The following is a 23,405-nucleotide window of genomic DNA, read 5'->3' on the forward strand; positions in this document are numbered from 1 at the left end:
GATATCTGTGATCTGTAAGTTTAAAATATTTAATATATCTATGTTCTAATAATAATTATGTTGTATAAAATTTAGATCGAGATTAAATAAATGTGTTTTTATACCGTATACTTTTGTTTCTTTTACTCTAAAAATGTCCCGACCATAATCTCAAATGTATGACATATTAACATTAATAGGGTTTGCCTATTCAGACCAAAGAAACAATAAAAATAAATAATGTCCTTTATTAATACAACCGATTATCTTAACATTATTTTATTAAGATAGATAAATAAAAAATATAATTACCTTCAAAACTGTAGGTACTTAAATATGGAGATAAACATTTTGTTAGTGACTTTTTATTTTTTCTGATTATTTAAACACTGGCTGATTATATGTAACAAAACTTGGATAATAATGGTTTTTACAAAACTCCGAAAGTAGCAAATAATGTTATTATAATTAAAATGGAGCTCCCTTAATCAAAAACACTCAAGTAAAACTAAAACCTAACATACATTTACATTCAAATAATGTACAACCTGAGGGCTTAGTGTGAGTTTACATCAAACGTCGTGAGCATGTAAAAAAGTGACATTATGTATGACGGATTGTACAATTTGTACCCCTAGCGGAAACTTTCAAGAACTAAAAATTTGATATATTTTTTTAACGCGCTCACTAGTGACGATGTTTGATGTAAACTCGCACTAAGCCCTCTGATAAATTGCCTAGCAACGAGACCAGAATCCTTAACACCTATATGTAAATAGAGAGACTAGAACGAACGTTACAAATATGGTACATAAGTGTATGTACTCCGCAAATATTTATTTATTATTTATTTATATTAGGAAGACCAGGGTTTACATAATTGATTATTTTACAATTAATAACACTTGATAACCACTGGAAAACCTTGGGGGAGGCCTTTGTCCAGCAGTGGACGTCATTTGGCTGAAAACGAAAACGATAACCACTTATAGGTCCCCACAGATAGAATTGTGGTGGATATTTATATCCTGTACATAATTATATCATTTTGAAGACTTGTATACTTTAGTAATAATAAAAAGTGAACTTTGTCTCTCTGTCTATTAGCTTATCACGTTTTAAGATCCATGGAAAAATAAAGGATAGTTTTTATCCCGCTTCTTAAAACGGGAACAGTGTCGCAGATAGTGATAGACAGCCTAGGGCATAGTGGGCGAAGTCGCTAGCAAACGCTAGAAGGCTATGTTTTCTGATTCTGAAGTGATAGAATGAACTTCACACGGACGCAGCTTGGAGCAATAGCTATATGTATAATCCTATATAGGGTTTTACCTACAAAAGGGAGCCAATGTGCGTATGCGTCTCTTCCATAACTGCTATACCAGTTAAAACGTGGAAAAGCAATATAACAAACGAATAGACAGATTGATAGAATAACATCGCAGGTCAACATTCTACTTCAAATTCTGTACTGAACTTTTATACATTTTGATCAAATCTTGTGCACTGAAAAAGTTTTCTGAATGGAGCTATTTCAGACAGATCAATTTTCTTTTACTATTTGTAACTATCATCAATTTATTATTCTAAGCGTAAGCTCCAAAATTAATATTCCAGCAACGATATTAGGTATATATTATAATTTTCAAAAAAATAATATTTTGCGTAAAAAACCTATCTACTGCCACTTAAGCAAAAAAATAAAATAGCGCACAGAAGCTTCTACATAATATACATACAAGGTCCCTTGTTTTCATAATATCTTTCTATGCTATTTTATGCCTAAACTAATACAAATTTCCAAAAATATTATTTTATTCAAACACAATTAATTTAGTTAGATACAATTTTATAGACTAGTTTGGTAACATAGTAAGTACATTTTTTATATTACAACGATTCCTTAAAAAAACTATTAACTAATTTTAATTTCTAGCGAAATTGTTGCATCTTTGGTATTTGTTAGATGATTGATTTGCCAACTAGCAAGTCGATCAAGAAAGGCCTTTAAGTCGTACATAATACGGTTCAAAATTCACTGATGCGATAGCCAATTTTATGTATTGAATCTTTATTTCTTACATTATAAAGTTTCATAAATAATTCAAAAATAGTCTGTTAAATAAACGAGTGTGGTAATTTCTTAGGTCAATTTTACAACTTTTCACGTTATCGAACAGAGTAAATAGGTAGGTATGGCAAAGTTGAAATATTAATTGTAAAATTTTATATCACATTTATTCTTTGACCAATGTTTGAAAAGTTTTTCTCTCATAATATCTTTGGTTTTAATAATGTACCTTTTATCAAATTAATATAAAGAAAAAGTACATGTACCTACCTACTCGTACTTTTTACCGACCAACTTAAAGTGTTATAATTATTCGAGTATTCTGTTTAAATACATTTCGCTGTATTCATCTTATTCACTCGCTCTACGAAGATCTTCACCAGTTGAATAAATTACGCCAATAATGGTCGATTCACACATATCAGAGAAGTATCAGTTTCGACACAGAACCAGGACAGTGAGATTCTGTTTCATACATTATCCATAAGCCCTATGTACCAGAAAGCGCAGCGTAGGAAGTCCACCCATAGGAAGGCTCTGGATGCAGGCCGCCACCAACCGGCCATTGTGGAAATCATTGGGGGATGCTTATGTTCAGCAGTGGACGTCCTATGGATGAAATGATGATGATGAGCCTCCATAAACCCCACTTGTCAGTGGATGCGTTCAGTTAGAGAATGTACGAAAGAATTCGAACTGTACTGGAACTGTGGCTTCACCAATATGTGAATAGATCTTTATAGATTCAAATTCAAACAACACGGGTTTAAAGAAGAACGGTCATCTGTGACCCAGGCCCGACAGAAACGAGACATACCTCAGTTTTTTTGTCATGTCTTAATTAGTTAAATTATATATTTTTTATATTCGAAATCTATGTATAACACCAAATTATTACCCTTTGTTTTTGTTCAGGCGTCATACAAAAACTAATACAAAATGCCTATTTATCACCAAAATTGGTAAATGTATGTACCTAAATAGCTGCTATGGAATGTATCTAGGTGATCTGGAGATACAGCCGGATTATACAGGGTGGAAACGAGAAGTTACAAAATCCAAAAATTCAATGTTACCAGCTTCCATAATCTGTAACCTATTATTGGTACCATTTGAAAGAGCTCGTGAAGCACTTTCAGAATCAGTAACTAGTTTTTCGATATCTTGTATAGTTTAGAAATAATCGAGTGAGATCACTTATCGTTCCATATGAATAACCACCCTGTATATTCCGGCTGTATCTCCAGGTCACCTAGATACATTCCATAGCAGCTGTAATAGACATTTAGGTACATACATTTACCAATTTTGGTGATAAATAGGCATTTTGTATTAGTTTTTGTATAACGTCTGAACAAAAACAAAGGATAATATTTTGGTGTTATACATAGATTTCGAATATAAAAAATATATAATTTAACTAATTAGGACATGACAAAAAAACTGAGGTATGTCTCGTTTCTGTCGGGTCTGGGTTTTTTTTTGTATGGGGCGTGACCGTTCTTCTTTATGCTTTAGTCGAAACAGGTTCCTGAATTTTGCTGCACAACACTAGCCTAGTCCCTTGAAGTATACATGAAGTATACATACTATAAATAGGGGATGGGACACTCCCAAAAAGTAGTTTCTCCGTAAAGGACTACCGATGTCATTTGTAGGTTTTATTGCTTAAAGTCAACTGGCTGGTTTATTTCTACAAAAATAAATATCATAAATAAATGAAAACGATGTAACTTTTGATGAATTCGTTAATAAGAGTCTGGGATTTTATAAATAGTGTCCAATCCCCTATTTTCGATGTCGTTATAGTCTAATTTTCTAGTTAGGCATGGGCGACACGGATCTCCTGGCCTGCATCGCTTTGTTGTCGCAGTATGTCCGGATATCGCTCATGGTCTGCATCAGGAAGATCGGGACATCGTCATCTCGTTTCTGGAAAACAAAGAAAATCATGTAAGTATAGGGTGTAAGTACGTATCTATAGATGTATTTAATTCTAAGGGTTCTGATAGATAGACAAACACATTGACTTTCATACTTGCTTCTAAATTGAAAATTGTTTTCTGAATAATGTACCTACATTTTACTACATTTATTACTATTTTAATTTTCACGAATTGGGATGGAAGTGGGCTTTATCCATTTTGTGAAAAAACCATATCAATATTAATTAACACACAGCTTTAATCCATTATTTTTGCGAACCCAACCTATCTGGGCAGCGTGGGAAGTGATTAGCCAATTCTTTATCATGTATTTTGTAATAAGTTTCGTACAAAATCACCTGTATTATAATTCTTCTTCAACTTTTTTTTAAACTCTATAGATCAATTTAATAATACTACTTTATTGTAATTATTTGTAGTCGTGGTATTTTTCGCAAAAAAATATATTTTATTTCAAATCTAATTCGCGGGTGCCCATATCTTATGTTTTAAAGGTTAAGGCTTTCGCGCACCATTACAGTTACTTGTGGTACCTACGTGTTATTGTATGAACGAAGTAAATTATCCACGTGTGTCAATTTTGAAAACGCGCACAGGGGATAATAATAATGAAATATGAATTAAAATGCTTTCTTTACCTAAATTGATTAAGTTGCTAATTCAGAGTCGCTCCTAAAAATTTGGACACCGATTGCAAAATCACCCTGTATATTTTGCCTCTGGTAAATTAGAGGTCATAACTGGAGTGGAGACTAAAATATAACCTTGGCTTGGAAACCGATTTTTATAATGGGAACTTCCGTGTCTTATTTTAGAGCAAGATAATAATAATTGATCGATGAAAATAGACTTTAGAACGGTATTACGAAACGATCCCAAGTCGATTCTGAAACATCGATTGAAGCCCTTAATTGCGTAACCGTTACGGTCGAACCCTGAAAGTGTATAGGGCCCTTTTACATTGCGACTTTTTGCAGCGACACAAAAGCGAGTGGGCTAAGTCGCCGGAAGATTCCTTGCGCTCGATACGGCCCGATCGCCACACTCGGCCTCGTCGGCACGCGCATCGACGACAGCCAAAAGGCCTACCTTCTGTACTCGCCACTCTGCCCGGTTAAGCTGGGAAAGCTCTTAACCCTCAGTTTGCATGGTGACTAAAACTTACGTTAAGTGTAAGGTGGAGACCCAGGGACTCCATATTTCAAATGAAGAAAAAATATACTAATACTTATAAAAGTAATATATTTTTTATTTGGTAACATAATATGGTTAATATACTATTAATTAGAAACAACAGAAATGGAAACATTAATTAAAATTCATGTAAAAAATAAATTTTTCATGAAGTCGTAAAAATCACATAAAAATCGACATAGGCATTTTGTACCTCTTAAACTTAGAAAAAAAATTAACCAAATTTTTTTTTCTCTGTAAATTATGTGGACATAACAGTCTTCTTCATAAATAATATGTAAAATGTTAGAAAAAAATTAACACGAAAAAACGTGCAATGGCTTAGTAGCTACTACGAGCAGCACATTGCCTGCCAAACTTTTTCGAACAATACAAGCATATTTTTGTGAAATGAATTTCAAAATAAGCAGTCTTTCTTTTAATTCATCAAAACACATCATCAAAATACAAAATCATCAAAACAAATCTTTCGGGACGTAAGATGTAAAATCCTCTTCTTTTTCTTCATCGTCTGCATTTTCTTCTAGACTTTCTTCCCAGTCCCTCATATCTGAGGCCTCATTTCCATCTAACGTATTGATAAATCATGTATTGTGACTGTTTGATGCTTTTTTGATCCACTCAAACCGTAAATAAACCATAATTTAAAAAAAATAATAATATCATAATAAAAAATTTTGTTACGCAAAGTGTATGGTGGAGTCCACGGGACTCCGCAAGTGTCAATTACTCAACTTTCTGTGATGCGCACGCAGACGACCTCTCGCCCCCGAGTTGGCCACGACACCAAAGGAAGCTACTCAAGCGCACAGCACTTTATTCGCGTATTGAAAAAAATTATGAACCAAAACAGTTTCACATGGAGTCCCTGGGACCTACCATGCAAATTGAGGGTTAAAGCTTCCAGCGCGCGTCCCTTCAAAAAAAAAAAAACAAACGCCGGAAGATTCTTCAATCGAGTCGCGATGCAGCATCGATACAGTTGCAAAATATCTACCTTTATACACCGGTGTTACTAAAAGCAGCGATACAATCGCAATGCAGTTGGGCAACTGTCAAACGTGTGTCGTCAGAAAGTCGCAATGTGTAAGCTCCTTTAGATAGCAGTATAGCTTCCTTACTCAGAATTTTATCTGTATGAAAATGTTCTTACTTGGAATAAAACTTCTCCTTCGAAGAAGGTCAGCTGGTGTTTCCTAGACCTCAGCAAAATGCCGACGAGTTTGTCTGAAATCACCGTGTATATCTGTAACAAGAAAAACATTAATTAGGTAGGTAGGTATGTGATTAAAGAAAATGATTTATTATTTCACGGAATGGCTGCATTTCGGAAAAATTATGTACCTAAGGCTCGTTTTCGAAATTGGTATAATTGGCATTTAGATATTTGGTATTCGGATTCTGATTGGGCAAAAAGAATGAGACATGTAAAGGCTCCATAGGAGCAAAATTTTTTTTTAAAGTTTTCTTTCTTGCTTTCGGACTTTCAGCCTCAAAAAATCAAAAGGTGCCAATAGTAAGTCTGGCACCTCAAATATTAAATTGACAGTAAAAAATGAGAATAGCGCCATGCATAGTATAGATAAAATATTTAATATCCAAGTAATGATACTGATTTGATTATTTTGCTATAGGTTTTTCTTTTCAGTTCCTTTCGTTATTTACATTTTAATTTCAATCCCGAGTTTTTGCGTCATCTTCCCGATGATATTCTAATATCAAAGATTCCAATACAAACTGATGGAAAATAACAATATTTACTTAAGACTGACGTCTATCGATCCGGACCGAAAGGAAACGTATCCCGCGAGTATTTTGGGAGATATCTCGGATTTATAATAAAACCTCAGCTAAGTACTTATTCACCAAAAAGATTTGCTAATTGTAACTTCGTTACAACATTCAAGTCAGCTGATTTCATTGAAAGAAAAAAGAAAGTTGTAACTACGCAAACTGGAGTACCTAGGTATTTACTTTTGGTTTCTTTTTCGGAGGATATTAGCAAATATTGGTTTCTCCTAAATAAAACAGTATCAGATCGCTCATTAGACTGTACATTTTTGGAGCGAAATAGTACAAGTAGTATAGATCGTTTCATGTTTCATCCACGAAGACGTGCCCCACCAATTTTTGGTCGAGGGAAGCGCGGGGTGCTGGGAGTTTGATCCGAGCAATCCGAGCGTCATTATTGTAGTGTGCACGTGCACTCATGGATAATTTAGCGTGTACCGATAACACTCAAACATTAGCGAAAGAATGGTGGGGTGCGTCTTCGTGGATGAAACGATCTATAACCTAGCCTACCTAACTACAAAAGCCTCTGTGTTTACCTTGGTCTTTAACTCTTAGTTTTTGCCATAAATATGTGATGGAATATGCACGACAGTTTGTTTTGTATACTTCCTGTACCTATGTTTAATGGTTCCAAGGCAATAAATACATTTTTTTATTGTGTAGGTAGCCTTAAAATATTATCATTACGAAATACTACGATTTAACCAATAGGTATCCTATATCAGACCCAATTAGATTATTTAACAGGTTAAATTATGAGATCCAAGCTATAAACATAACCGCACTCATTCAATGTCACTGCGCACATGAAATTAGATGTTTACTCGTGAAACTGATGAATCTGACGTCAGATGCTAATGTAAATCAGTCTTTATTCCTGTTACCATAAAGGGCTGCATACGCGCACGTTTCTAATTACGAATACGCCGTCAGAGGATTGGAATGGACATATAAACAAGAGGAACCAGTAAATGCTATTTCCATTCCATTATGACAAGATTCCATTATAGCGATATAGGATTTGTATTTGAAGGTTAATAGCGCTAAGTGTACGATATTAGGCTCCTTTGAACTAATTTTGTATGTTTTTTATCCAGAACAAGGAAGATCTAATGAAGGCTACCAACCGGCCTTTGTGGAATTCATTGAAGGAGGCCTATGTTCAGCAGTAGACATCCTATGGCTAAAATGACGATGATGATGATGAAGTAAGATCTTGGCTTGCATCTCATCTGATGGGATGTGATGTCATAAGTGCCACTTGTGGTCTAAACTGAATAAATATTTTTGATTTTGATTTGATTTTGATTTTGATTATGGATGACCACTATGACCAGGCCAAAGATGGAAGCGTGAAATTTAATGTTAATATTAAAACACATTATAGGTGTAGTAAACGGGATCCTGCAAAAAACGGGATGTCTCCGTGACAACAAGCTAATCCATCATTCTATTAGTGCAAACCGAATGAAAAATCATACACCACTGTCTGTGACTAGACTAAATAAACACACCGTCCCAGACTTTAATAAATCCGTGATAAATCACATTATAAATACGAAACTAACTCTGTGTCTCTTTGTTTGTCTGCTAACTTTTCACGCCTAATCTACAGACCTAACGACTTAATTTGAATATACTCGTAGTTAGACCTTGGAGAAGGACTAAAGCTTTTTTTATGAAAATAAAAAATAAATTAGATGGATTTTGTTATACGAATTGGAGACCAAGAGCTATGCTACGTTAGTTTAACCGAGTCAGGGCCCCGAACATCAGCTGTTTTGACAAATCCGTTTCGCGGTCGTTTTGACAGCTAGTTGAAACTAAGCATAGACGTAAACGTAAAGCTAAATATCTCATGTGACAATGAAAATACTAGGAAGGTACGTCCATTACCGTGATACCGAATTTGCACGTCAGCTGGAATGAAAAACGGAGCGCAACTGGAAAAGAAGCGCGTATGTATTGGAGACGTTAAAAATTAGCGTAATCGGGGCACAGTGCTTGAAGTATGGGAGCGGCACGGGAGGGGTGACATTGACATAATAATATGACGTGACAGAGCATACGACGGATCTGAAGTCTCGCTGACGTTTGACCGTCTTAAAAACACCGAACTGTACCACTCCCATACCTCTGGGACATCAGATCATAGATGATTTGGTAGGTTAAGAGTTTTAAGAGTTTTTGAAAGGGTAACGCGTTCTGTAAAGATACTCTCTGACTCTATAGACCAAAAACATAACCCTCCTTCTGGCGCAGTCGGGTAAAAACTACGTGAACGAAACCACGGACAAAACCTAGTTTATTGTAATAAGTACATATGGTGACGATTATTATCAGACTGCGCCCACATCTTAAGATTTTCCCAGAATTACTTTATTGGATCTTCTCTACTCGTTTTATTTTTATCCACACTCATATTATAATATCATAAACCGTTATTATATACCGTTATATGTATTGGATTATGTCGGTTACGATTGGTCATTATGGTCTATATGAAGTACGCAATTCGAAAAGGACGGGCAATTTAATAAAGTACTCCTATAAGTACATGTATCGCGTGAGACGTAACAACGGATACCTATTACGAGTATATTATGTACTACGCCAGGCGTCGAGGGTTCGATTCAATTTCGTGCACGAAACTCAACGAAACTACTATCCGTTTTTACCTTTAAAATAATGATTTGTGGTCTTAAACGTTCTTCGTTGAACACTTAGGCTAAGTTGCACCACCTTATTTTAACCGTAACAATAACCGGTGCTTTTTTATGGAGTTTGAGAGATTTTTGACGTTGAGATGGTGTAACTCAGCCTTAGTTCGTTTGATTTGCATTTTAGACCAAATCAAATAGAGACCTTAAGCTTTATAGCAGTAGATCTTAATCAGTTTGTCATAAAATATCGAAGTAAACAACTTTTAGTGGAAAAATAAAGCAAGGGAGGCCGGGATTCGAAGTTTCGATTTTGGAGTAGGCCGCAATATGACTGTAAAACAAAGATTTATAACCCATGATTCCTATATAAAGACAGACCAAGTTACACATATGGAATATTTCTATAGCCCTCATAAAGGTAGCAGAAAGGCGCTGGATGCAGACCGCTACCAACCGCGCGATAAGGAAATCATTGAGGGAGGCCTATGTTCAACAGTGGACGTTCTGTGGCTGAAATGGTGATGAATATTTCCATAGTTTTATTAAAAGCGTTTTTGCTACTCAAATGTAGTCTGATAATAATATGCTATCGTCTGTTCATTACGAACTTAAATTGAAGAGTCTCAAAGACGAAAATAACATAATTAGCTAAATGATAAGTTAGCTCTTGCTTCATGCTTTGTAGAGGTTCAAGACAAAAGCTGGCTTCGAAGTATTTTCCGTCGAAGAAACATTAAATTGCCGGCATCTAATAGACGTGTGTGGTGAAAGGAAAAACATAGAGAAAGAATAAAACGAGGTAGTGTCCGCAACTAAGACAAAAAGGTTGTTTTTAAGAATTTTCAGGAATGGTTATGCTTTTCATCAATGCTGACAGCGAGAAAATTAATCAGCTATTTTGAAAAAATTTTTTTGGGACAATTACCATTGTTGCTAAAGTAAAAGTTGATAATCTTAGGTAAAACCATAAATATTTACCAAAAAACAACTTCTAGGGATTATTTCTTGCAAATGTTCGCTAAATTGGCAATAGCCAATCTAACGCACGTATTCACAAACGATGCTTGCTTAAGTGAAGCAGCAAATCGAACTCACAGCGTTGAATAGAGCTCTGTGATTGGTTCGTGTGTGACACTGTGCGTCCACGCGCACTGTGAGACCTCATAGTAATATTTGTGAATACGGGTTTAAGATAATTTTGGCAAGGTCCATAAACTTTGCCATGACAAATTCTAATAATATTTTACTTTGATATCATTCTATGAACTTTCCTACATCATTTATACATCACAACAACGCCCAAAGAAGTAAGTATGTGCTTAGCATTATATTAAAAACAATATTCTTCAGACAATTTGCTTTCAATATAGTATATTTTCGCTAATAACGTATGATGAAATTCAAGTCTGTCTGCGAACCTACTTAACTGAAGGAGTATTCTTGAATAGTAAGATGGAACTTTTTTGTTCAAAATAAATCTCTCAGTTTGTTGAGTAAGTATTTGGCCTTCGCGAAGAAACGTATGTATATTATATTAAACAGTGAAGGGAAATGGTTTATAAAGAAAAACATTCCGTGTTATTTTACGATAACCGAACTTTTCGGGGTAACTTAAGAAATTGGCTTCGTTCGTACGTATCAGCCAAATGACGTCCACTGCTGGACAATGGCTTCATACAAGGATTTCCATAACAACCTGCGCTGTCCGCATCCAGGAGTTGGAAAGTACAATAACTTTATCGATGTCAAAATGTACGGGAAAAGTCGATAAAATGGCGTGATAACCGCTTATCGCGGCGCGCATCCTAGGCTCCAGGTCGTCGGTCCACCTAGTTAGGAGGCATGCCCAACCTACGCTTGATTGCTTACATACTAATAAAGAACTTTAATTTGTAAAAGTCGTAGACGTTACACGACTTTATGCCTTTGCTACATTTGATTGGTTAAAAAGACTTATCTTCTTCAGAAGAAGAATTATTTCTTCATAAAACTAAGCCTAACGATGCTGAATACTGACTGATTTTCCACACAGAATGCGTAGTTAGCGATGTTTCAGACTTCTACAAAGGCCAATTAACCCAATGAAATATATGACTTATTAACAAAGGAATACATTTAAAATCAGAATGACTCATTCAAAACAACGCGTACTGACTGTGGCATTAGTAAACCAAGTCCAAATTTAAATCTTGGCCATGGAGTTGCGACGCGGAATGCCCGTGACGTCACTGGACGCATCATCTGTCGGATGATGGATGACCTCCTGTTTGTCCCAGGTTCCAATTTTGAACGTTATAAATCGATTATGATTTCCTGTAGCTGAATATAAAGTCATAATAAATATTACAAATACAGGGTGTGAGGGACACATTGGCTATTTATAGAGTACCTTAGGCAGGCGTATTAGGTGCGACTTTGAAACGAAATTATGTTTTATGAGTTCTCGCTATAGGTACAGTCAGCGTCAAATATTTCGTGATATCCAAAATGACAATAAGTTGAAAACACAACCTTATTCCAATTGCAACAAAGACGTGTTGCGAAATTTTTGGGTACTTTGGGTGTTACTATTTGACGATGACTGTACAAACTCAGATCACTTTCGAGAATTAGAGATTTTAGAGATTGTACTGACACGTCCTGTTTTTTTCAGAAACGGTTTTTTGCATTATCCCGTTTAGTAAGTACCTAAGTATACATACGTGTTTTAATATTAACATTCACACGAACATCCCGTTGTTCAGTGTCCCGAAAACCGATCTGTGCCTCTACCATGAGTTTACCTACCGAGCATCTCGCTATCGAGAGCGTAAAAAAATGTATGGCAAATTGTACAGCGCCTCTGGCGGTTAGTAGCAGAACCACAGCAAAACTAAAAACACTACCATGAGTTCATCTCTAATCGTTAGGTAAAAAACCTATCTAAATGAATACGATAGCGACTAAAGTTTTTATTTAGTTTCATACAAATAACTTACCATGAGTTGCAATTTTCAAAGCTGTCATCGAAAAATACCTTAGCTGTCACAGTAACGTAACTCACTGGCTTATTGACGTGTGAGAAGCAAAATAAAATTGTGGTTTTAGGTGTTTTCTTTATTAAATTATGTCGGAAAGAAGTTTATTACGATGGAACATGTTATCAGCATGTGGGCAGACCTCCCACTAGGTGGACCGACGATCTGGTGAATGTCGCGGGAAGAACCTGGATGCGGGCACATTGTGGAGATCCTTGGGGGAGGGAGAGGATGCTGCATTTCCCAGAGATATGCGAGGGAATTGTGTCGTGCGAAGATGTCTAGCTGTGCTGTGAAAATGTGTGCGGGTTTCCACCAAAGCTGTGCGAGGAAAATGTATCGTACGAGGATGTGTAGCAGAGCTTTGAAAATGCTCATTAGTGCTGTACAGCCTGAGCCGTTTCCACCAGAGATGTGCTGACCGAGGCGAGGTAAATGAAGCGATTCTATTGGTTCTTTACGTCCTCGCACATCTCTGGTGGAAACGCAGCCTTACGAGATCATGATAGAAAGTTAAGCCGACAATGAATATTTTCATAAGTTGAAATTTACTTTTGTTTTTAATCTGTCTGTGTATTATGAACCTATTAGGTTTTGTGAAATAAATAGTCAATAAAAATTAATCATTTTATTTTCAACTAGCTTTTGCCCGCGGCTTCGTCCGCGTGAATTTAGTTTGTCACAGATCGTCATAATTATAGCCTATATGTTAATCTGGGTTATAAACAATAATACTGTAAAGTTTTATCAAAATCCGTTCAGTAGTTTTTGCGTGAAAGAGTAACACACATCCAGACATCATGACATCCAAACTTTCGCATTTTTAATATGTATTATGTATTTACTTATTTATTATTACTGACGAGATTGCTACCATGTATGTTTAGTGACCATGAAAGATTAAAACAATATAATGTATTTAATTAATTATAATATCTTAAGTTTTACAATAATAAGGTAGGTATATCCATCCAGTTACCCCTAGGTCTTTACGGATCTGAGGGCACGGCAGTGCCCCCACCAAGTCGAGCAAAAAAGCGGCACGGCCGTACCATCCTTTTCTCGAAGCAATTCAGGCCATTTTCGACCGCCTGTAACTTCGTTGTGGATAAAACTAGAAGGCTGAATTTTCATTAGCTATGCAGGCATTGTAAAGACACGGTATATTTAAAATTTCATTCAATTTGAACCAGTAGTTTAAGAATTATAACGGGTCAAAGTTACTTAATTTTGTCACTCACTGACTGACTCACTGACTCACTGACTCACTGACTCACCGATCATCAAAACTCTAAGGCACTTCTAGCAGACCTAGAAGCTTCAAATTTGGAATATAAGTAGTGTTTGGTGTATGAATCAAGGAAAAACTAAAATATTTGGGGGCACGGTAGTGCAACCGCCAAGTCGAGTAAAATTTTTCAATTTCGGTCCAGTTTTCTAGATACATAACTGCTGTCTACAAAATACAAAAAGAAATGATATTTGGGGGCACGGTAGTGCAACCGCCAAGTCGAGTAAAATTTTTCAATTTCGGTCCAGTTTTCTAGATACATAACTGCTGTCTACAAAATACAAAAAGAAATGAGATCCCATCAAAAACAATACTTGTCAAAAAAACCAAGTCTCGCAACTCAGTTGTTCTACGGTAAAAAGTTGTGAGATCCATGTAATACCAAGTCCAGGCCAGGAAATCTTTAACGTTTTACATAAATTATTGACTTGGCCATCGCACTAAATAATTTAATTTACACGTGTTTTCATGCGATGGCCAAGTCAATATATTTATGTAAAACGTTAAAGATTTCCTGGCCTGGACTTGGTATTACATGGATCTCACAACTTTTTACCGTAGAACAACTGAGTTGCGAGACTTGGTTTTTTTGACAAGTATTGTTTTTGATGGGTTTAATTTACAAGTAGGTAAGCACTCTGCTCTAATCCCTTTGGCTTCAGGGAAGAACCTGGACCGCCACCAGTCCAGTGTTCCCTTGGCAGCTCTGTGTATGCGAGTTGCCTTCTTCTTGCTGTTTAAAGTCACTCCACACCTTAACAAATAGGGTTTCTGATTTCCCGACTTATTTTTTTTCTCGAGTTTCGGGAATTCTCGAGGCCAAAGTCTCGAGTTTTCTCGGGTCTCGAGTCTTTTAATTAAAACTGTTGAAATCGGTTGAAATTTAATAAAAACACGGGTTTTTATTAATGTTATAATGTGTCTGGGTTATAATCAATAATACTGTAAAGTTTCAACAAAATCCGTTCAGTAGTTTTTGCGTAAAAGAGTAACAAACATCCAGACATCCACACAAACTTTCGCATTTATAATATTAGTAGGATAATTTATATTATTAAAGGAACAAAAGTCATAAAGTCGCGTGTACTTTAAGGTTTAATAACCATACATATCTGGAGCTCCAATTGAATCACTTGTTTTCCAAAGAACACAAGTCCAAATTAATAGAAAAATTACGATAATAAACCTACATTTACAAACAAAATAAAACTTTTAAATAAATTTTTAAACTTAAAGATAACGACTTGAATAAACGTATTTACGAGTACCTAAACTAACAGATAGTTGACAAAAAAATTTCAGTCTTTAAATCAGTCAGTTATACAAACATAATAAAATATAGCATACTCGTAGGTGAACATTATTAGTTTCGGTTAAGATCATTACTTGCAAATCAAATTAGTTAAAAAAAGGAAAGACTAGGCCAGTCTAAACGCAACGTTAACCTATTAAATAATTAAAAACTTACTTTTGTCTAAGAAAATAGGCTTTCAAGAATATTAAAGCTTCAAAATCGAAACTCGAGAATTCTCGAGCTCCGGTAATTTTTTTCTCGTCTCGAATGAAGCCAAATTTCTCGAGTTTTCTCGAGTTCGAGAAAGCTCGAGCAGAAACCCTATTAACAAATAAACATTACAAATAATAATGACGAAATAAGATAAAAGCAATCGAAATGAATATAGTAGTAGGTATTTATACACACTTTTCTCAATTTCTCAGTAGTTTTGGTGTCGCCGGTGGCATCAGCATTTCACGTTCGCGTGTCCGTTAGTTCCACCCACCGTTGACTATTGTTGGCTCGTTCTTGGGGCCCTTCAGTGGACATACTCAGATCGCCATCTATAGAAAAACAACTTTATTGTATCTAGAAAATATAAGTCTACCACTCATATTACCTACTGAATTTTAGCTAGGCACGTGGAAGTTATGCTGGAAAGGTTGTATTTCTCCAAAAAAACCAGCTCAAAATTATTCGTTTAATTTCGAAATTCCTCCACTACATAGTATGTTTATTTTTACTTAACTTACCTTTCCATAAATTCTACAATCGGTTTAAACGGATAGGCGCAGGTTCTCATTTTCCTATCCTGGTTAAAATCCAATTTTTTGTGGAAAATTATTCATCAATAATTCTTCAACAAAACATGTTTTGTTGTCTGTTGTCATGACAACAGCTGCGTCAAAGTCGCAATGACAAGAAATAAACAATACAAATTAAAATCATCATGTTAATTCAGCTTTAAGCACTATTCTAGGACACTTAAATTTTGCAGTGTTATTTTTGACATTTTCGTTATTTCCTACTCTATCTTTTCTATATAGTTAGAAAGGAGCGGCATTCGTTCTTTCGTTCATCCATTCATAGAGTGTGAAGTTGGATACGTTAACATGCTCACCAACATAACATCACAAAACCATCGAATTATCGCTGGCGAGTAAAGTATACGGTAATTGAACTCATGGTATGATTTTAATGCAAACTTCATCGATCCACGTTTAAACTCTATCGACTGTAGTATACGAATACAAGTTTTCGATGGCAACTCATGGTAGAGGCACTGTTTGAATTTGTAATTCGAATTTCAAACGACAGTCCAGTTTCGCGGTATACTGCATTATTAGATCCTGTATACTCTGAATTTTAGCTTCATTAGATAGGTAGGAGTCTGTCGGCGAAAATGGTAAATACCAAATCCTATTAACCTATCATCCGCTTTGCAATGGAGGGAAGTCGAACCTTAATTTCGAACTCCTCCAATGTTCTTCTGATTAATTTCGTTGCGGGTCCAATTACAGTTTAACTTTCCCCCGGGCCCGGGACAAACTTGACCTTCATTGGTTGGGTTTTTATGGCGGTCAAGCTGTAGAGCCTGGCTACACAGGAGTTGCAGCCGTGGGAACGAGAGGTGGGAATAGTCCCGTAAATCCTATTAACCTATTAATACCAATGTAATTTTCTAAATTCTGCGAAACTTGTACCTGTAAGGTAAACATTTGGGACGAGTGTAGGTCAGACACTAATAAATTAGCACCGAAATAGATTTGTGAGAAACTTATCACAAAATTAAGGTGATATCGTCATGAATGTCACTTTCTAAAAATACTTTCGAAAATTATAAGTTTCTTCTAAAAAATAGCATATAAGTTGATAATATAAGTTCTATGTTAGACAGACAGTTCCCCTGTGAAGCTTGCTTCCACTTTCGGCCTTATTATCACTTTGCATTAAATAAGATGGAAGCTAAGAGCTTGCCCGTTACTGTTAAAAAATATAAGACAAACTACAACAACAGCAGAGAGATGCCTAAACATCACAGTCCATGACGTCTAAGGATCAAAATTCACCGGTTCATGATTTTCTACAAACATTTAGACAATAACCAGTCTCTAAGCACGAATGACTATCATAATCACAAAGTAATCGTAATCCCTATGCGAGTAAAACTGTACACCGGCGCTGTTTTCATGCAAATAAAACGTAACATAACCAGAACGATGTTTCGGAGTGTAGATATATCATAGTTGCGACAAACAAAGGTGCTACAAACGTAGTGGCGACAGTACGTTATGCCGACAATCGATGGTGCGATTGCACATCAGCTCGACGAACGTTAGCGCGACAGAACGATGGTTCGACAAACGAAAGCACGACAGGACTTTGGGGCGACAAACCCCAGCGCGACATTACTTAGGCTCGACAAACGATTGCACGACAGAACCTCTGATCGACAAACTATACTGTGGCACAACGTGAATGTATGAGTGTAGGCAAATAAAATTGTAACACCGTGTAGTATGCGTGTTATATCTGTATCTATGAGTGTTACTTTACTCTATCAGAAGGTTTGCTGAATAAAAGTCCGAAGGAATAGGAACGAAAGAACAAAACATTCCATCGCCTTGAAGCATCCTAATCCGTTGATAGTTTTATTAATGAACGATATGAGTCAAGGTTAACGATCTGTTGTTTACGTCAACATTCGCCGAAACGTTTAGACCTCGTTTAAATATGCTTTACGCCCAATTTATTTGATATACAAAAGTCTGATGCGAATTTTTATATCAATTTTAACGTTTAGAAAGAGATATTTAATTTTGTTAAATTAGCGTGGAAAAGTTCCTTGACTGGCTTTTGTGTCTGAGAAAAGTTATTCACATTAAGACAAGGAAAGCGTGTAAGACGTGTTTCTTTTTCTTTTTGTTCTCCCATAGATATGCGGCATAAAAATGATATAAATCACAGAACGTTTTTTCTGTTCTATGGTACAAACAAACAATAGATACAACTAGTTACGTTTATTCCAGTAACTTAGCCTGATGTGGTGACAAATAGTTTGTTCCAGTAACAGTCTAATGCATTGACGAATAGGAGTTGGAGCTTAAAGCAACTTTTCGATGTCATGATTGACTAGGTACAACATTTCGATGTAAAAGCACAGAATAAGTAATAGTACAGGTACAGAAGGATTACTCCGCAAGACGATTTAAATAAATGCGAGTCTTGCTACGACGCGATACAGTGGAATTCAGCTCGCACAGCACTACGTACCTACAATTTTATTCACCTACAAGTTTTGTCTCTTTCTATCGCGTGCCTCTGAACTCTTCTTACGCTGTTAGGGTTGCTGTCTAGTGAAAAAATAATTAATCTACTTATCTGTAATGAGGTACGTATGTAGGTAAGTATGCATTCATTATGGAAAACCTTGGGAGAGGCCTTTGTCCAGCAGTGGACGTCATTTGGCTGAAACGAACGAACGCATTCTGAGCAGTAGTCATAGTAGGTTAGGTTCCTATACTATCCTAAGAATTATTGATTACCTACATGGCCAACATACCTTTCAGCATCTTTGGGAAGCGAAAAAAAAGATGAATCCGGTAGATTACTTTTCGAATTTAAACACCCGAACGCCGCACAATATTTCTATCTCTTTATGTCAATTTTTAAATAATACTTCGATCATAGAATTATAATCATACTACAACGCACGCCAGCGTCCTGACGAGCGCGCGCGTGACACTCGACTGATATAATACCCGCCAGCGGGGCGCTTCGCTGTAGGTAATTATCGGATGTACCGCGCGGAGTGAGCCAGGCCTGGTAAAAGACAGTCGCTGAGTGTTTAATGTGCATACAATGCTTCGGAATTAACAAAATTATGTGAAAAATGTTGACAGAATCAACAAACAAATCGAGCAATGTAGGCAGGTAATTTATAAATGTAATTGTCCTAAAAAATGTTTTTAGAAGTCTGGCATTCGAATTTCAATAGCAAACATTAGTCTATAACCACAGGTAGGTCAGCAGTCTAGAAACTTTCATTAAAGCTTTCTCACAATTTAGCCCCTTGGGCCTTGTTTCCTGAGCCGAGTTTAGTCTGGCCCTCGAGCAGGGGTGGACCCAACCAGTCGATCGATCGTGGCAAGGCAAAAGATACTACATGATTGCGATACGATACGATACGATACGATAGTGCCGACCCAGCCAGGACGAGGCCTGTCCCGGTCAAACCGGTATACCAGGGGGCACGATTTTAAGGAAAGACACGCTCTGGGATGGGAGAGGACGGCCGACTAGCCGCTGCGTCTTTTAAACCGCAACCGGTCGACCACAACCAAGTAGATATGCATCCTGAGCCTGGTCTAGGAAAATAGGTAAAGACGGGTTATCGTTGATAGGACTGAGCGTTGATGCGATGAGATGGGCGGTCTGACCTTTGATGAGATGGCTTTGGTTGTTCTTGGTTCATATACTGCTGCTAGACTAGCCTCGTTGTTCTCTTGATGTCTGCAGTACTAAGTTTTTGTCGTCTCTGTATCTTCCAGATTATTTATTTCTTCTACTTCTTTTCTTAGTGTCGTTGGAAGGACTAAATGCGTGGTGCGATGAGATGGGCGGTCTAGCCTTTGGTGTGGGAGGTGGCTTGTTTATTCTTTGTTCTCGTACTACTACTGGACTAGCTTCATTGTTCTCCCAATTGTATCGTCTTATTTTCTGCCTATATTCCTATAGGTAAAACATTTCTTGTATTTCTTTTCTTTAGCTTAATCTGGCTTTTAGTGAGACGGCTTGGTTATTCTTAGTTCTTGTACTGCTACAAGACTAGCTTCATTGTTCTTCCGATTTTATGCTTCTTTTCTTGATATTGGTGGTAGGACTGAGCGTTTCTGTGATAAGACGGGCGGTCCGGTTGGTGAGATGTGTTGGTTCTTGTACTGCTGCTAGGCTATTTTCATTTTTCTCCTGAGGTCTGTGTTAGGTAGGTACCTACTGAGTTTTTGATATTTCTTATGCTTCATTTCTTTGTGTCATAATTGAGTTCACTCTTTTGTATTTCTTGGATAGTAGATGTTTAAATTTTAGTTCCATTTATCCACAACCTCTGAAAAACTTGACACTTTTGGTTTTTTTATTAATAATTACTACGGCGATAACTGTGGTTTTGGGTTTTTGTCGTCTTCTTTGTTGTCTGTTTTCCCTGAGTCGAATATTTCTTTTTTTTTTTTGTCCTAAATAAATCTTCTCTCTTCGATTATTTGATTTGTTTGCACTTTTGACTATTCAGTCGATATATGCGGTTCTGGGTTTTTGTCGTCTTTTTCGCTGTCTTTTGACATTATTTTTCCATACCTAGTGTTTCTTGTGCTGCTTTTCTTATTTATTTTTATGGTGGGTTAATTTAGTCTTCTCTCTTTCGTTTCTTGGATTGTGCTTGATGCGGTAAGCGGACGGCTGGCCACTAAAAACGGCATTTTTAGGAGCGTGTTCATATTTTCCTAACATTAAACGGTTCGCCTTGGTGTAATCTAATATGATTTCTTTTAGTTCAATGATCTTTATGCAGGGTGATTGTTACATTGGGTTTCTTCCATCGTTTCCATTAGGTTTTTATTTCTTCACTGTTTCGTTGATTTTTTTCGGTGGATATTTTTTATTTCTTTTAGTACTTAAATTATTTTCCGATGTCTTCAAGATATCCATGATATTGTCCTCTAGAGGCAAAAGACATTGCTAACTGCCTCGTTGGATTAGGTTTTTATGCTCTTGGCGAAAGTATGTATTCGTTCGTTCATTGAAAAAAATCTTATTAGATTCAAATTTTCTGGTTGAAATCCGTTTTCCGACAAGGTTGCAGCAGAGCTTGTTGAGCTGTATGTGTACACTGTAGGTTAAATTGCTTTCGATCTGAAGTTTCTTATTGGAATACGTAGTTTTTGCAATCGATTTGAATATTTTGTGGTTCCTATAGAATTTCGTTATTAAATGGTCAATGGCATGGTTTTGGTTCCAGTTTTTGAGTTTTCTTGCTATTAAATGAGTTTTTTAGGCGGAGTATATCTCTTCTGTCTATGATGAAGACCTTTTGCAAAATTCCTTGACTTCTCAGTGCATTTAAGTCTCTTAAAACTGTAGTATGTTCGGTTACTCTTTCAATTTTCCGATTCCGGTAAGCCGATGTTCTATCTGATAGTATTTATCTACGCATGTGTAAATATGGCAGTAAATCCTGATCCTTTTAGGCTCAAAATTTCTTAGATGATTTTCCAGGTACCTGGTCTGCTCTTTGATTGGTGATTCACTTGTTTCATCCACTAGGTATATTTTTCTCGTTAAAATGTACAAGATCTTGTCTGGCCGCTTTTGGATCAAGTCTGGGATACATAGGTTCATTGATTTGGTAAGCTCTTTCTCAAAGTCGATATTTTCCATCGCCAGGTAGTTTTAAAGTGTATGCCTTCATTTTTTAGCTAAAGAGCGAATATTATTATTCTTAAACCAATTAAATAGAAACTAATTTGTGATAGGTTGAAAATAATTTAGGTAAGATTTTTTTGGCATTTTATTTGCTTAAATTTTTAAACTTAGGTATTAAAATAATGCGATGGTCGATAAGTAGGTAAAATTCGTCTCTTTCTAACAAAAGTCGACTTTTAGATTGGACTATAATAGTATTATATTGTTCTGAGAACGCAACTCAACTTGTATTATAAGGAGATAGGCTATTAAATTAAGTATCAATTGGCCTTAACAACAAATTTTAGAAGCTAAGTTCTTATAGACCTATTTCAACGCTGGATTTTATCAAATCCCTTTTGTTATTCGCATTGAATTACAAGTATGTATTTAAGTACCTTAGTTACAGCTTTAATTTCAATATTCTATCTTATTTTATGTACAAAGGAATGAATACAAAGGATAAGATATAATCCAGTTATGTTGTAAGAACTGGAATCCATTTTATTACTAGGTTATAACGGTTTCAATGTTTTCCTGGTTTAGAAACAAAAACTAGACTTTAACAGGTTCCAATAACAAGAGAATTTATAGCGACCAAAAATATTTTTCTCGCATTTAAGAAAGCTTTTTTTCTCGATTTTACAAATTCAGGTTAGGGTATTATAGATCCAGTGCATAGATGAGTCAGAGACTCAGAATCTACGATATGGGCGGCACGGGAGGGCTGATATTTTATGACGTGACAGAACATACAAGTCTAATCCAAAGCACATTTTGAAGTTTCACTGACGTTTGATGTCACAAAAACATCTTCCCACGCCGCTCTCTTACCGGAACTTTATTATTTAGCAACTTTAATTAATTAGCAAGTAGGTATTTGCAGTATTTGTCTGATGTCTAAAAATTTTGAGTAACATTTTGAGACACCAGACATTTACTTGATTATCGCTTAAACATTGTGCGGAAGTCGATTTCAAAGTTCGAGCTTTTCTTATCATTTTCTGATTAATTTGGTCATTACCCCGCGGGGCCAAGGTCATTAAACTTGGCCGGGACTATTCAAACTTTCTGATTGAGTTTTATTGACGGTCAAATCACAGAAGGTCAAGTTGTAGACTCAGAACAGATGCAAGGATTGTGTATATTAAAGTTTGACTTGAGCATCTGGCGTCTGAATATTGACGTCATCTTGATCATCTCTACTGCAAATGATGACCATCCAATGGTCAGTCCCATTTGACACTATGAACCTACATATATTTATAAAGGCTAAATTTCGCAAATAAAACACTTGCCTAACGCCCGTATTCACAAAAATTACTATGAGGTCTCATAGTACGCGTGGACACACAGGGTGACTGGGTGACACATTATCCAATCACAGAGATCTACTCAACGCTGTACATTCGATTTAATTTGTTGCTTCACTTAAACAAGCATCGTTTTTGAATACGGGCGTTAGAACCTCTTAAGGGCTCGCGGGTGACTTTTATCGCCGTGACTTTTTGTCACTTCCATACATCTGTATGGAGTTAGGAAAAAAGTTTTTGTCACTGACCCGTCGCTACGTGCGCGCACTTCCATACATGTCCATGAACTTCAAAAAAGATACGACGACAAAAGTCACACGTGCGCGCGAGCCCTTATTCATTTTATTTTACAGTGTTTGTTGTCTGTAACGTGACTCAAAAACTACGGAGCGAGTTTTAATT

The 23,405-nt window shown here is 36.2% G+C and overlaps 1 protein-coding gene and 1 long non-coding RNA gene across 2 annotated transcripts in view; both read right to left on the reverse strand.

Annotated features, from left to right (window-relative positions):
• Positions 1-207: 207 nt before the first annotated feature.
• The window catches only part of LOC135079280 (actin-binding Rho-activating protein-like), a 53,206-nt gene continuing 30,008 nt past the window's right edge, over positions 208-23,405 (reverse strand). Inside the window, exons 4-5 of the mRNA XM_063973899.1 lie at positions 6,344-6,436; positions 208-3,982 (exon numbers count right to left, since the gene is read on the reverse strand). Of these exons, the coding sequence (XP_063829969.1) occupies positions 3,869-3,982; positions 6,344-6,436 (207 nt within the window). The 3' untranslated portion in view covers positions 208-3,868. The remainder of the gene's footprint in view (positions 3,983-6,343; positions 6,437-23,405) is intronic.
• On the reverse strand, positions 14,570-16,212 carry LOC135079114 (uncharacterized). The gene is made up of 3 exons (XR_010258736.1): positions 15,984-16,212; positions 15,658-15,794; positions 14,570-14,709 (listed from the first exon to the last, which is right to left on the reverse strand). It is a non-coding gene; the product is annotated as an uncharacterized LOC135079114 (long non-coding RNA).

This window comes from Ostrinia nubilalis, chromosome 16, assembly GCF_963855985.1.
Source record: "Ostrinia nubilalis chromosome 16, ilOstNubi1.1, whole genome shotgun sequence".
NCBI lineage: Eukaryota > Metazoa > Arthropoda > Insecta > Lepidoptera > Crambidae > Ostrinia > Ostrinia nubilalis.